At 37.0% G+C, this 16,071-nt stretch overlaps 1 protein-coding gene across 7 annotated transcripts in view; it reads right to left on the reverse strand.

Moving 5' to 3' along the window:
* Window positions 1-16,071, reverse strand: part of PTPN2 (protein tyrosine phosphatase non-receptor type 2) — a 124,543-nt gene that overhangs the window by 81,190 nt on the left and 27,282 nt on the right. For 5 of the 7 annotated variants that reach the window (XR_004957037.1, XM_036244447.1, XM_036244448.1 and 2 more), the window contains exon 2: window positions 10,491-10,581. Coding sequence is in view for 4 of the 7 variants with exons in the window: in XM_036244447.1 (XP_036100340.1) it covers window positions 10,491-10,581 (91 nt within the window). In the remaining 3 variants the exon portion in view is untranslated. Of the gene's footprint in view, window positions 1-7,326; window positions 7,377-8,045; window positions 8,098-10,490; window positions 10,582-16,071 lie in introns of those variants that run through there. The other 2 variants (XM_036244452.1, XM_036244453.1) reach the window with 2 other exon arrangements.

Raw genomic sequence — 16,071 nt, forward strand, 5'->3', positions numbered from 1 at the left:
AACTCATTTTATGAGGCCAGCATAATTCTAATTCCAAAACCAGATAAAGACACTACAAAGAAAGAAAACTACAGGCCAATATCTCTGATGAATATAGATGCCAAAAACCTTAAAAAAATATTAGCAAATCGGATGCAGCAATACATTAAAAATTATTCACCATGACCAAGTGGGTGGAATTCATCCCAATGACATAAGACAGGTATACTATTTGCAAATCAGTAAATGAGCTAAACCACATAAACAAAATGAAAGATAAAAACCATATGACTATATCAACATACACTGAAAAAGCATTCAATAAAATGCAGCACCTATTTCTGATAAAAATGCTCAGCAATGTGGGAATAGAGGGATCATATCTCAACAAAATAAAGGCCACACATGAAAAATCTACAGCCAACATCATACTCAGTGGATAAAGCTAAAAGCATTTCCCTTAAAATAAGGAACAAGACATGAATGTCCACTTGCCCTACTCTTAATTAACATAGTTCTGGAAGTCTTAGCTACAGCAATTATACATGAAGAAAAAATAAAAGGGATCCAAACTGGAAAAGAGAAAGTGAAACTGTCATTATTTGCAGATGACATAGTATTGTACATAGAAAACCCTAATGACTCCACCAAAAATCTACTAGATTTAATCAACGATTTTGGCAACGTAGCAGGATACAAAATTAACATGAAGAAATCAACAGCATTCTTATACACCAATAATGAACTCACAGAAAGAGAAACTAAAAAAACAATCCCATCTACCATGGTGGCAAAAAAAATTAAGATACCTAGTAGTAAACTTAACCAAAGAAATGAAGGACCTGTTTCAGAAAACTACAGGACATTTATAAAAAAAGAGGAAGAGATAAAAAAGTGGAAGCATATACCTTGTTCATGGATTGGAAGAATTAACATCATTAAAATGTCCATATTACCCAAAGCAATCTATAGATTCAATGCAATCCCCATTAAAATACCAACAATGTATTTTACAGAACTAGAACAAAAACTTCAAAACTTTATATGGAACCAAAAAAAGACCCCTAATAGCCACAGCAATCCGGATATCAGGTTATACTACAAAGCCATTGTAATCAAAACAGCCTTGTATGGCACAAGAACAGGCATATAATCAATGGAACAGAACAGAGAACCTGGAAATTGACCCAAGACATTATGCTCAATTAATATTTGGCAAAAGTGGCAAGATCAAAGCTGTGATACATATATACAATGGAATACTATGCAGCTGTCAGAAAGAAAGATCTCTTATTCTTTGAGATGACATGGAGGGACTTGGAGAGTATTATCCTAAGTGAAACAAGCCAATCAGGGCAAGACAAGTATCACATGATCTCACTTATTTGGGGAATATAATGAACCAAACAAGCTGATGAACAAAATAGACCCAGAGACATAGAAGTAGGGTACAGACTGACAAACCTCAGAGGAGGGGTTTTGGGGGTAGGGATGAGATAAACCAAAGAACATATATGCATGTATGGGTAACCAATGGACACAGACAACAATGCTTGGGGAGGGGGGGGATTGGGAGGAGGGTGTCAGTGGGGGAAAAAGGAAAAACATCTGTAACAAAAATAACTTGATTAATGAAATTTAAAAATGTTTAAGAAAATGAATCGAATTTCATCAAGCTACTCAGGAGGGCACACAATTTAAAATTTATGAACATCTTATTTCTGGAACTGTCCATTTAATATTTTTAGACTGACACTGACCATGGGTAACTGAAACCTCAAAGTAAAACCATGGAGAAGGGGGGACTACTATGTATTTAAATAAAATTTAGCACTTAACTAAATTTAGATTAAATCCTAAAAAAATCAAAATACATTGTAATATTCTAATTCTTTCAAAGGCAACTAAAGATGCTTCATCACTTAGGTTGTGTCATAGTAGTTTCTAGATTTTAAAAGTAAAAAATGTCACAGATTTAGAATTTATGCCAATTTACATATGTCGAGTATAAAACTTTACTTGGTATCATTTGAGTGGAAAGAGAAGCATGACATAGGGAGAGTAAGCACATGCATAATAACAGAATTAACATTAATTGAGAATTCTAAATATACAACTGTCAGACGCATATAACTGAATTATAAATTAAATGCATGTTTGATATTTAACTCTGGAAGATACATTCTGTTAAATATCTGGAAGATATTATAAGCTGCTTCTCTCAGAAAAATCTATAGTTAACATTATTTTCCTACTTTCAAACTTAAAAAAACAACAACTCTTTATCTTATATCCATGTGAAAGAAAATATTAAATGGCTTTAGTTTCACACATCAATTTATCCGAGATGTTTCTGCTGGACTGAACCCAAGACCTCTGTAAATATTACATGTTATTTGCCAACAGGAAAAACTAAGCTCTTGTTATAGTAAATCACTTATACTAGTGTTCTCGGAAAGATGGTGTCAGCAAGCACTTTTTTTTTAAGTCAGTTTTTTTTAAGCAGTGTAATCACCCTTTACTTTTATATTATGTGAGATAGCAAAAAGGTCAGCTGACTAATTAAAAAATAAAGACCATATTTCTTCTAGATAACATACATCAGAATAACACATGCTTTTAGAATGTTAAATAATATCTAAAATTCAAGATCCACTAAAATATAATACCAAAAATATGCAGTTCCTCATGTTGTAATCACGGAAAGAACACAAACCCCAAAGGTTAATCATATCAATTGCACAACAACAAAAACAATTTGACTAACAGAAGCAGGAATCCATAAAAACTGGGAAGGTTCTTCTAGGGTGCTGGGACTGTCCCAGACTCTGCTGCAACTTTGGAGGAAAAAAGCCCAGAGAAAGACCTTCAAGCAGTCTACTTTTAAGTACTTGACACCCTGCTAATTCAGGATTCTGAACTAGAATTTACTGTTATTTTCTCTCTAGCTTTATAATCTATAACAGGTGTCACTCTAATTAATTAAAACACTAGAATCATACACAGTTAAAACACAGATCTAGACAAATGTCAGAAGGGAGTGGCGGTTGGGAGGACTGGATAAAGGAAGGTGAAGGGATTGATTTAAGAACATATATGCATAGCCCACGGACACAGACAATAGTGTGGTGAGGGTTAAGGAACGGGGCTGGGTGGAGGTAGGCAAAAGCTGGGGGGGGGTGGTGATGGGGGACCTCTGCAATAGTATAAACGATAAAAAATTTAAGTAACAAACAAAACAAAAAAGCAGATCTATTCCTTGGAGCCTCGGATGTCTGACCAATGGGGAGCAGGGACTACCTGAAAGGCACCCAGGATCATGCAGAGCCTGGTCCCAGGAAGTGGCCCTGCTTCCTCTAACATTTATTCATATAGAGTCAGTAGAAGGAAAGAACCACTAAATTTTCTTGGTGAAAAAATTTTTTAAAAAATTCTGTTAGCAGAGACGACTTAAAAAGGAAGGTAATCCTTTGGAAAACTGTATGGCTATTTAGAAAAGTCTATAAATGTTGGCCGAAGCTACATTTTCTTTTCAGGGCTGATTTAAAAAAAAACTTTGAAATACAACAACATTGTTATATATATATTTTTTTAACTGTTCCGATCTGGTAAGAAGATTAATAAACAATTAAAATTGTATATAAGCCCTGGCCAGTTTGGCTCAGCGGTTAGATTGTCAGCCCACGGACCAGAGAGCCCCGGATTCGGTTTCCACTAAGGGCATGTACCTCGGTTGCAATTTGTCCCCAGCCCCGGTTGGGGTCATGTGGGTAGCAGCCAGTTGATGTTCCTCTCTCTCTCTTACCCCCTCTCTCCTTCCCACTCTATCTGAAGATAAATGCAAAATATGTCCTCAGGTGAGGATTAAAAACTAAAATAAAAAATTTTTTAAAAATTGTATGTCACTTTTTAATTCAGAAGATATGTATACAGAAAAAGCATGAAAGAGCTTCTGGTGTTAAACATACAACTTTAAAGCTATCTACAAAGTTAGTAAGTATACACATTTTATAAAGTAAAACTACTAAAGCTTTTTTATGAGACGTTGTGACTTTATAATTTATATCCTCTAGCAGAGATAAAAGAAACAATGCCTCTTCAATATCTGTGAGAGTGAACATCGTTGTGCCCTATAACCTGGGAGTCAAATGTCTGCTTTCCCTGCCCCATTACTATCAGTCAGCTCCAAATCAAAATGTTCATTCCAAACCAAACTTTTGAATTAGAACCCTCCCACCCCCAACACACACACAAAGTTACATGCTTTTTTCTCTCCCATTGTTTATTCTGTCCAGGAACCTCTAAATTAGATTATCAAAATGACAGAGTCCTATAACCTCTAGGGTATAAATAAGTACTAAGACCAAAGTTTTTTGTTTGTTTGTTTTATCCTCACCCGAAGACATTTCTCCATTTTTTGTTCAGATAGAGTGGGAAGGAGAGAGAGAGAAACATCGATGTGAAAGGGACACATCGAGTGGCTGCCACCCGCACGACCCACCAGGGCCGGGGACAAACTGCAACCGAGGTACGTGCCCTTAGTGGGAACCGAACCCGGGTCTCTCTGGACCGCAGGCTGACGCTCTAACTGCTGAGCCAAACCGGCCAGGGCAAGACAAAAGTATTTTATCATTATTTAAGTATAAGGTTATCTTCCTCTTTCCTATCTTTTAAAGGACTCTGCAAAAGGAGAAAAATGAAGACAGTTAAATTACATTGCATGATACACCACAAAAGCAACAAACCACACTTCACAGGAAATCTTATTTCTCAACATCTAATAACATTAATAGCAGAACTATCAAAAACAAATACTTTTTTCTATGGGAGCACCATCTGCTCTTAATTCTTGTCACTGAGTGCAGGAAGAAATGCAATACCCAATAGAACTGTGCCTTAAATTTGGATACAAATTAAACAAATTTCTGATCAAGATTCCCTCACCTCCCACCCTCCAACAGTATGTTTTCTGAGAAATGGTTTCATCTGTCAAGAAATGACTAGCTCTAGCTGTGGCCTGAGCTGACAATACAGATTTGCTTCCTCTTTCAATACTGTCATAATAAGCTTTAAAACAACAACAACAAAAACCAAACACCTCCCTCCTCCAGTTTTAACCTAGTTTATCATTTAAGACTGACTTAGATACCATTAAGAACATGTTGGTTGACAGTCTCCCTTTCATTGTCAAAGCACAGCTTACAGAGTTCTACTTGGGCTTACCTGCAGGAGACAGAGGCATCTGTTGTGAACCCAATTAAAGCCAAAGCATAAGGTAAGTAGTAAGGCTTTGGAGACCAAGCAACAAGGAATCCTATCACTACATTAATGAAACTAAAGCTGGAAAGCAAACTGACTCCAGGAGAAACCCCTTCACCCCATTCTTATCCTATGTGTCCTTGGCCCCAGATGGTGGTCCCATCAGGGCTAAGGAAGGGATGGTTCCAGGGCTGGGAAGAAAGAAAGGAATCCCTGAGCAGTTAGCTAGGCTAGGTGAATTCTGGGTGATCTGTTCTTTACATTTAATACCTTCAACACTCATAAAGAATTTTCAGTCAACAAATATATTTTAGGAGCCAGGCAAGAGGGACATAAAGATAAAACATCATTTATTTTGAACTTTTTACAAGAAAAAAATTATATTAAGTAATAACTCCCAATACTTTATTGCACTGTGTTGTGGGAAGAAAGCTGACCAACTGATGCCTGCCTGAGTGAGTGGGCCTAGTGAAATGAGCAGGCTTTGCTACACAGGTGAAGGAAAGGATAAATTCCAGCAGAAAGAGCACACATAAAGAGGAATAAAAGGAAATGGCAGATTATGAAGGACTGGCAGATTCAGAAAGGGTAAAGATCTGGGTAGATAAGGGAAGTCCAAAACATGTTGAGGCCAGGCTCTAAAGGGGCTTGTGTGTTGTGCCATGGGCACAGGCAACCTCAAAGAAGCTCTGTAAAGGACCGACACAAGCACATTTAGTTTTCAGGAGAATAACTACTAGCAATATAGAGGATAGACTGAAATAGGAGGAAGACAAAACACTAACCGTTTAATCAAGAGGTGATGAGTAGTGTGGAATGTGGATATGTTTCTTTTTGATAGACTACATAAAATAAGACATACTAAGCTTCAGGTTAATATAATCAGTAAGCATCTAACCATTCTCCTAGAAACTCAGAGCCTAAAATATAGAGGGTAGAGGGAGTTTAGGGAAAGAATGTTCCTTTCCTTACATCCAAAAGCCCATGGACACCATGCAAACAATGTAGACCTAATATTTATTAAATGTCTTCTATGTTCCAGGCACTATTCTAGTCACTTGGGACCCATCCATATCCTTGTGGGGCTCACCTTCTCAAAAGGGAAATAGTACCTGGCCGGTGTGGCTTAGGGTTGAGCATCAACCCATGTACCAAGAGGTCACCAGTTTGATTCCCAGTAAGGGCACATGCCCAGGTTGTAGACCAAATCCCAGTGGAGGGCATGCAGGAGGCAGCCAATCGATGTTCTCTCTCATCAATGTTTCTATCATTCTCCCTCTCCCTTCCTCTGTCTCTAAAATTAATAAAGAAAAAAAAATGTTTAAAAGAACAGGAACAAGACAGGAATGCCCACTTTCACCACTCTTACACAACATAGTGCTGGAAGTCACAGCCATAGTAATTAGACAAGGAGAAAAAACAAAAGGTATCCAAATTGGAAAGGAGAAAGTGAAGCTGTTATAACAGTTTCATGACATGATAGATACATGATAATGCACATAGAAAACCCTAAACAGGCCATCAAAAATCTACTAGATTTAATAAATGAATTCAGCAAAGTTGCAGGATATAAAATTAATATTCAGAAATCAATGGCATTCTTTTTTTTTTTTATCCTCACCCGAGGACACTTTTTCATTCTTTGTTCAGATAGAGCAGGAGGGAGAGAGAGAGAGAGAAACATCGATGTGAAAGGGACACATCGAGTGGTTGCCACCCACACGACCAACCAGGGCCGGGGACAAACTGCAACCGAGGTACATGCCCTTAGCGGGAACCGAACCCGGGTCTCTCCGGACCGCAGGCCGACGCTCTAACCGCTGAGCCAAACCGGCCAGGGCAATGGCATTCTTTTACACCAGTAATGAACCCTCAGAAAGGGAAACCAAAAAAAACAATCCCATCTACCACTGCAACAACAAAACAAGTAAGATACCTAGAAATAAACTTAACCAAAGAGAGAAAAAAACTGTTCTCAGAAATTTACAGAACATTGAAAAAAGAAATACAGGAGGATATAAAAATGTGGGAACATATACCATGTATATGCATCAGAAGAATCAATATCATTAAAATGTCCATACTAACCCAGCCAGTGTGGCTCACTGGTTGAGCATCAACCCAAGAACCAGGAAGTCTCCAGTTCAGTTCTGGTCAGGGCACATGCCAGGGTTGTGGTCCTGTTCCCCAGTAGGGGGCATTCAAGAGGAGGCAGCCAGTCGGTGTTCTGTCTCATTGATGTTTCTATGTGTCTCTCTCTCTCTCCCCTTTCCTCTCGCTAAAATCAATAAAGAAAAAAATATTTTAAAATAATAATAAACAAACAAATAAATAAATAAAATGTCCATACTTCCCAAAGCAATCTATAGATTCAATGCAATCCTTATTAAAGTACCAACGGCCTGTTTCACAGATCTAGAATAAATATTCCAAAAGTTTATATGGAACTATAAAAGACCCCAAATAGCCACAGCAACCTTGAAAATGAAGAACAGAGTTGGAGGGATCACAATACTGATATCAAGTTATTCTACAAAACCATCGTAATCAAAACAGCCTTGTACTGGCACAAGAACAGGCACATAGATCAATGGAAAAGAACAGATAATCCAGAAATTGACCCGAGACATTATGCGCAATTAATATTTCACAAAGGTGGCAAGAGCATAAAATGGAGTAAAGACAGCCTCTTTAATAAATGGTGTTGGGAAAATTGGACAGTTACACGCAAAAAAAATAAAACTAGACCACCAACTTATATTGTACACAAGAATAAACTCATAATAGATAAAAAACTTAAAAGTAACCTGTGAAACCATAAACATCCTAGAAGAAAATGTAAGCAGAAAAATCTCAGCCAGTGCACATAGCAGAATTTTCACTGATACATCACCTAGGGCAAGAGAAACAAAGAAAAAAATTAATAAATGGGATTATATCAAACTAAAAAGCTTCTGCATGGCAAAAGAAACCAGCATCAAAATGCAAAGGGAACACACTCTGTGGGAGAACATATTTGCCAATGATACATCTGATAAGGGGTTAATATCCAAATACATAGAGTACTCATACAACTTAACAAATGGAAGACAAACAATCCAATTAAAAAATAGGTAGAGAACCTGAATAGACACTTCTCCAAACAGGATGTACACATGGCCAGGAGACATGAAAAAATGCTCAACATCACTAATCATCATAGAGATCCAAATTAACACAACTCACAACTGCCAGAATGGGTACCATCAACAAATCAACAAACAACAAGTACAGGGGAAGTTGTGGAGAAAAGGGGACTCTAGTACACTGCTGGCAGGAATGCAGACTGATGCAGCCACTACTGAAAACAATATGGTGTTTCCACAAAAAATTAAAAATGAAATTGCCATTTGACCCAATGTCTCACTTCTAGGAATATATCCTAAGAAGCCTGAAACACCATTCAGAAAGAATATATGAACCCCTATGTTCATAGTAACACTATTTACAATAGCTAAGATCTGAAAACAGACTAAGTGTCCATCAATAGATGAGATAAAAAAGCTGTGGTACATTTTCACAATGGAATACTATGCAGCTGTAAGAACGATAGATCTCTTACCCTCTGAGATGACATGGAGGGACCTGGAAAGTATTATTCTGAGAGAAATAAGCCAAAGACAAGTACTGTGTGATCTCATTTATGGAACATCATGAACAATATAAACTGTCAATCAAAATAGACCCAGAGATATGAAAGTAGGAAACAGAGCAACAAACCTCAGAGGGAAGGGGAGTGGGAGGTTGGGAAAAGATAAACCAAAGAACTTATATGCATATATACACAATCAATGAACATAGCCAATAGTTTGGGGAAAGCAGGAGGGGAGTAGAGGGGGAGGGTCACTAGGGGGAAAAGGGAGGGACATATGTAATACTTTCAATAATGATAATATAAGTAAATAAAATATGAATTTTAAAAAGCATACTGCCCGGCTGGTGTGGCTCAGTGGTTGAGTGTCGACCCATGCACCAAGAGGTTGCCGGTTCGATTCCTAGTCAGGGCCCATGCCCAGGTTGTGGGCAAATCCACAGTGGGGGGCATCTCATTGATGTTTCTACTCTCTCTCCCTCTCCCTTCCTCACTCTCTAAAGCTCAATAAAGAAAAAAAATTTTTTTAATAAATAAAAAGCATATTTAATATCTGAACAAATGCTTTCAATCAGAACAAAAAGTAAAATCACCTAATAATGAACACATTCCTAAAACCCTGGTAATGCAATTGTTCACAAAATTGTGTGTGTTCATGTGTAGTGAATCTAAATGATGACCCATTGAGAACTGTTACATGAAAGAATGGCATATCAAAAACCACTATCACAGCCATTGAAGAAAAGACTGTGTTTATGATAGGATAATGTTTAAGTAGGAAAAGAGCTACAAATTAGTATGTGCAATATTCTAATTTTGAATTTAAAAGAATATATGTATATGTTTGTACAGAAATAATATCAAAAGAATATAAACCTAGCCCTAGCCAGTTTTGCTAAGCGGTTAGAGCGTCGGCCTGCGGGCCAGAGAGACCCGGGTTCGGTTCCCCGCTAAGGGCACGTACCTCGGTTGCAGTTTGTCCCCGGCCTGGTAGGTCGTGAGGGTGGCAGCCACTCGATGTGTCCCTTTCACGTCGATGTTTCTCTCTCTCTTTTCCTCTCTCTCCCTTCCACTCTATCTGAACAAAAAGTGGAAAAATGTCCGCGGGCAAGGATAAAAAAAAAAAAGAATATAAACCTAAAAGGTTTTGTTTTCATATTTCTATGTTTTCCTTTACACATTTCTATGTTTTAAAAGTTTTCTGCAGTAAGTAAATACTACTTTTGTAATTTGGGGGAAAAGAAAAAACTATACCAAAATATTTTAAGTAACACCAAAAAAGTCTATGGAGTAATATGAAAAGGAGGTATATATACATGTCTACACATACACACATATAAGATTACAATTATTTTAAAGAAAGAAAAATTATGCATAATAAAAGAAAAAAGACTGGTAGGAAATACATCAAAATAATGGTGGCTTTGTGGAAGAAATAATTATGGGCAATTTTTCTTCCTTCTACTATTCTATGCCTTGAAATGTTTCTTTCAAGAACATATATTAATACCAAAAAATTACTTTACTTATCAACTCTGATCAAACCTCTTTTCTCACTGTATACTGCCTCTTGAAACAAACCAACAAACATAAATATTCACACAAACCCACAGGTACTTACATGGGCTTACATCTCTGTATCTGTTTCGATTTCTATTTTCTGGAAACTTGGCCACTCTATGAGGATAGTCACGGGACTCATTGCGAATTTCCTTAAAATAACAAAAATATTTTTTAATATTCCTCTTAAACTTTACATAACAAAACAGATACTTTCCCAGTCAATATAAAATAACACTTATTGAACACATGAAATGCCAAGTACTATGCAAAGCACACTGTTTACATTATCTTGCTCAATTCTCACAATACCAAGGGCAACAATTATTTTCTCCATGTTATATGCAAGGGATGATATGCTTTGAGAGGTTAAACAACCTACCAAAGGTCACAAAGCTAGTAAGTGCCAGACACCAGGACTGAACCAAGGTCCTTTAGGCACTGAAATATTTGCTGTCATGCTATATTCAACACCTACAAGGCAACATTAAACATTTTATGTCACACAGAATTAATGCAATGGAGGTATCTTAGATTACATTATACTCAAATTTCTGACTAATCTCTCTTAACATCTACCTATATTTTGGAGTTTCTATCTTAAAATTGTAATCCATTTTTTTTCATCTTCATGTTATATAACTTCTAATACTTTATTCTGAGTCCAGAAATATCCTCAAATTTTATTTCGGGAGCCATAAATGCTTAGTGACAACCACTAGGCCTGAGGCTCATTTTACAACCCTTGTGGTTATCTGTATTCCACTATGGAATAAATTCTGTGAGGTTATGCCTGCATTAATCAGGCACTTGGCTACTTATATTCAACATCAGCAGGTTTTTTTCTCTCATATGAAATACAATTCTAAGAATTCGGGTGAAAAGACAAACAACCAAAAAAGAGTATGCATTAACAGCAAAAATTAATTTGGGCTTTTGTTCACACTACCACATGTGAGAAAAAGCATTTTAAAAGTTAGGTACCAGATAGTTCTATAAATTAAGCATAAATAAATTATTCAAGTAATTTCTTTTTTTTTCTTCAGAAAGAGCGGGAGGGAGAGAGGAAGGAAGAGAGAGAGAAACATCAATGCAAGAAAGACACATCAAGTGGTCGCCACTCACACGACCGCAACCGGGGCCAGGGATAAACTGTAACAGAGGTATGTGCCCTTAGCAGGAAGCAAACCTGGGACTCTCTGGTTCACGAGCTGACACTCTAACCACTGACCCAAACCGGCCAGGGCAATTCAAGTAATTTATTTTATTTATTTATTTTTTTTATCCTTACCCAAGGACATTTGTCCATTTTTTGTTCAGACAGAGCGGGAGAGAGAGGAAGAGAGAGAAACATTGACATGAAAGGGACACATCAAGTGGCTGCCACCCACACGACCCAACCAGGGCCGGGTACAAACTGCAACCGAGGTACTTGCCCTTAGCAGGAACCAAACCTGGTCTCTCCAAACCGCAGGCCAACGCCGCTGAGCCAAACTGGTCAGGGCTCAAGTAATTTCTTGATGAATGTCCTTACTGTGGGTTGCCTTGCCTGCCCCCATCCCTGCCAGCCCTAGAATAGTTAACTTTTTAGTTCATGTTTTTACTTATTAGACCTTCAAAGATGCAAGAGAAGGGAATACAGACCACTTCTCAGTGGGAGGAATCTCAGTCACATTGTACAAAGAGCACGTGGGATACAAAATATGTTAGTACAGCCATTCTGGAAAATACATCTGCCACACAGAGAAACAGAAACACACACTGTACATACATTACAAATATTGCTGATGACTTTTTAAAAAATTTTATTTAGAAATTTGCTATTTATTTCTGTTATTAATATATTATTTGAAAACTAAACAGTAATCTAAATGAAAACACCAATATAATATGGAATCATGCAAACTAGAGCTACAAAACCTAACAAAAATTATCCATGTTTAAAATTTATTTTACTTATTTTTTATCCTCACCCGAGGACATTTTTTAATTTTTTGCTCAGATAGAGTGGGAGGGAGAGAGAGGAAAGAGAGAGAGAGAGAGAGAGAGAGAGAGAGAGAGAGAGAGAGAGAGAGAGAGAGAAACATCAATGTGAAAGGTACACATCAAGTGGCTGCCTCCCACATGACCCAACCAGGGCCGGGGATAAACCGCAACCGAGATACATGCTCTTCGCGGAAACCAAACCTGGGTCTCTCTGGACTGCAGGCTGACACTGTACCGCTGAGCAAATTTTTTTAAAAATTTTTTTTCGGGTGTAGAAAATTCATAACCTGAATATGGAAAAATAAATCAGAAACAAATCAATTCCAGTCTATGCCCCATTTTGGGACTCATGTTATTTCAAACTCAAATGGCTATGTTGTATACTGTAACCACATTCTAGCTACATGCAGTAGCAACAGCACAGGAGAAATAGTTGACCAGCAGCCTAAAGCAATAAGCAGAGAACAGAGCTTAAGCAGAATTAATCTTTGTTCTCTGACCTCCCTAGACCAACAAGCAAAGGCACTTGAGACCACAAACAAATGTGTACACTTCAGGAACTAAATCAGCAAAAGGAGAGAGGATAAAAAGTCAAAGTTCTATGGTAGGGATACATAAAAAGTTTAGGTATCTCCTTAAATGATACTGGGGAGTAAAGTCTACTGTCACTTCCAGCAATCTTGCTGAGCTCTCTAGTATTTTGTAGCTGGTTCTGAATTTCTCAACAGCAGCAGTGATAATTCTGTCTCTTCCTTATATTTCATATTTCTTATTTATTCATGCCTCTTGTTGTTGTTTTTCCTAATCTAATTGCATTGGCTAGGACCTCCTATTCACAGTCAAATAGAAATACCCCCCCCCCCCCCCCCCCCGATTTCGAATGAATTGCTTCCAAGGTTTAACCACTAAGTGAAATACTGCTTTAGGTTTCTGGTGGATACCCTCTGCAGGTAAAGAAGTTTCCTTCAATTTCTAGTTTGATAAATGTGTGTGTTTGTTTTTTTTTAACCATGAATAGGTACTGAATTTTATTCAGTGTTTTTCTTGCATTCATGGACATAACCATATAGCTTCTATCCTTTAATCTGGTAATGTGTTGAATTACAATAGCATATTTTCACTTAATAATATGCATTTAAGGTTCTTCCATGTCTTCTCATGGCTTGATAACTCATTTCCGTTTAGTGCTGAATTAACATTCCATTGTCTAGATATACCACCACCATTATTTTAATTAACATGCATACATCCATTTTAAGTTGATTTACCTCTAATTTTCTTTTCCCATATGATTTATTCAAGTTTAGTATCAAAGTTATACCAACCTCATATAATAAGTTGGTCAAAAATGTTATCTTTCAGTTTCAACTATTTTTCCATGAAAGTACATTATAATAAATTATTGTGACTGGCTGAAAAGCAAAAGAGCTTCAAACATTTCCACATATTATAAAACTTTCCAAATGTCAAATAATTTTTACATGTAAAATTAAACACATTCAAGTATAGGCTTATATTTGTTTGTATAACCTCAAACGCCATATGTAGAATTAAAACACTACAAAGTGGTATAATAGGTAATTTTATATTGCAAATCAGTAACTGATATAAAAGGAAAATATTAATTTAAAGTAACACTAAAACAATTATTCTGTTGATAGCTCTTCTGCATCAAGTGCACAGAAAACAAATTGGCAAGAATAAAAATTCTGATTAACACTACGTAGAGAGAATGAAAAAGAGCCTCACACATTACTGAGAAAGTGAACACCAAAAAGTTTTTTTGACAAATACCTTTTTAGAATAATTTAGTAAGTACATAAACTTGACCCACCTATTTCACTGCCAAAATTTATATAACATATAGTCATATACCTGTGTGCAAGGAATTATACACAGGGATGTTCATTCCACATGATAGTGAAAAACTGACAACTGAAATGTCCTTCAGTAATAAGCTGGTGATATCAGTTATAATGCATCAATGCAGTAGAATATGTGGGAACCATGAAAATACATTGATATGGACAATCTCAAAGATATATACTGTGTAGTGAAAAAAAGATACAAAAAATATGTTTAGTATGAGAGACAAGAAATTAGGCCAGGCCAGTGTGGCTCAGTGGTAGAGCATCGACCCATGCATCAAGAGGTCAGGGTTCCATTCCCAGTCAGGCCACATGCTTGGGTTTCGGGCTCCATCCCTAGTAGGAGCCTGCAGGAGGAAGCCAGGCAATGTTTCTCTCTCACATCATTTGAAAATTTCCCTTTCAAGCTTATTAACCCTAATGGGCTAAAATTTTATTCAGCTAACCTTATCAGGTATTCTTCCAAAAATAAAATTTCCAATAACAGATACTTATTTTTAAAAGTGCAAAATATTTAAAATTTTAATGAAAATATTTCTAAAAGGCATTATGTGTTTGTTCCCAAAACAAGAATATACAGAATGTCATATAACCTTTTCATGAGTCGTCGCACACATTAATATACTGGGCAATAACACAATTACAACCCCAGGGGATTATTTAAGTAAATACAGCTGTTTGTCTCTATACTAAGTGGCCAACAGAGTGCTTTACTTGGATTTTTTATATGTAATTTGCTAGAAGAGAAAAAATTTTAATATATATTCACTAGTCAGAACTTGGGACTCCATAGATCAGCAAAAAGGAAAATTATCCACTACCAAGAGATAATTAAATTTTTTGGACATTTTTTACTTTATGGATAAGTAGACATTAATATACATTTTAATTTAATTTTTTAAATATGTTATTTTTTTAGAGAGAGAGGGAAAAAAACATTGATGTGAGGGAGATACATTGATCAGCTGCCTCCTGCGCGCCCCCTACTAGGGATTGAGCAGGCAACCCTGGCATGTGCCCTGACTGGGAATCAAACCAGGACTTCTCAGTCCATGGGATGATACTCCATCTGCTGAGCCATACCAGCCAGGCTAATTTAAATTTTTAAAATAAAAATAGAGTATACAGGCACACAGTTTATATACCTATTTTAATCTCTTAAAATAGCATGATATTGTCCCCTGTCAATACACACCCCACCATCATTTTTAATGACTACTGAATGTAGAACCTTTCTGTTATAGAATACACCATAATTTATTTTGCCTCAATTAGATTTCCAAAACTTCACAATTATTAAAAATGATGTGATGAATATCCTTGTATGACCTTAGAGAAATTTCAGTCTTGATAACCCTCTAAAAATGGAACTCTTGCCCTAGCCAGTGTGGCTCAATGGTTAGAGTGTTGACCTGAGCAACAAAAGGTTTGATTCCTGGTCAAGGACATGTACCTGGGTTGCAGGTTCCATCCCAGCCCTGGTCAGGGCACATGTGGGAGGCAATCAATAGATGTTTCTGCCTGTCAGTCTGTCTCTCTCCTCCTCCCTACCTCCCTTCTACTCTCTTTGAAGATCAATGGAAAAAATATCCTCGGTGAAGATTAACAAAATAAAAATAAATAAAAATGGAACTCTTGCCCTGGCCAGTTTGGCTCAGCAGTTAGATCGTTGGTCCACAGACCAGAGAGTCCTGGGTTCGGTTCCTGCTAAGGGCACGTACCTTGGTTGCAGTTTGTCCTTGCCCTGTTGGGGTCAAGTAGGTGGCGACCAGTCTATGTGTTTCTCTC

Source organism: Molossus molossus, unplaced genomic scaffold (assembly GCF_014108415.1).
Source record: "Molossus molossus isolate mMolMol1 unplaced genomic scaffold, mMolMol1.p scaffold_m16_p_6, whole genome shotgun sequence".
NCBI classification, from domain to species: domain Eukaryota; kingdom Metazoa; phylum Chordata; class Mammalia; order Chiroptera; family Molossidae; genus Molossus; species Molossus molossus.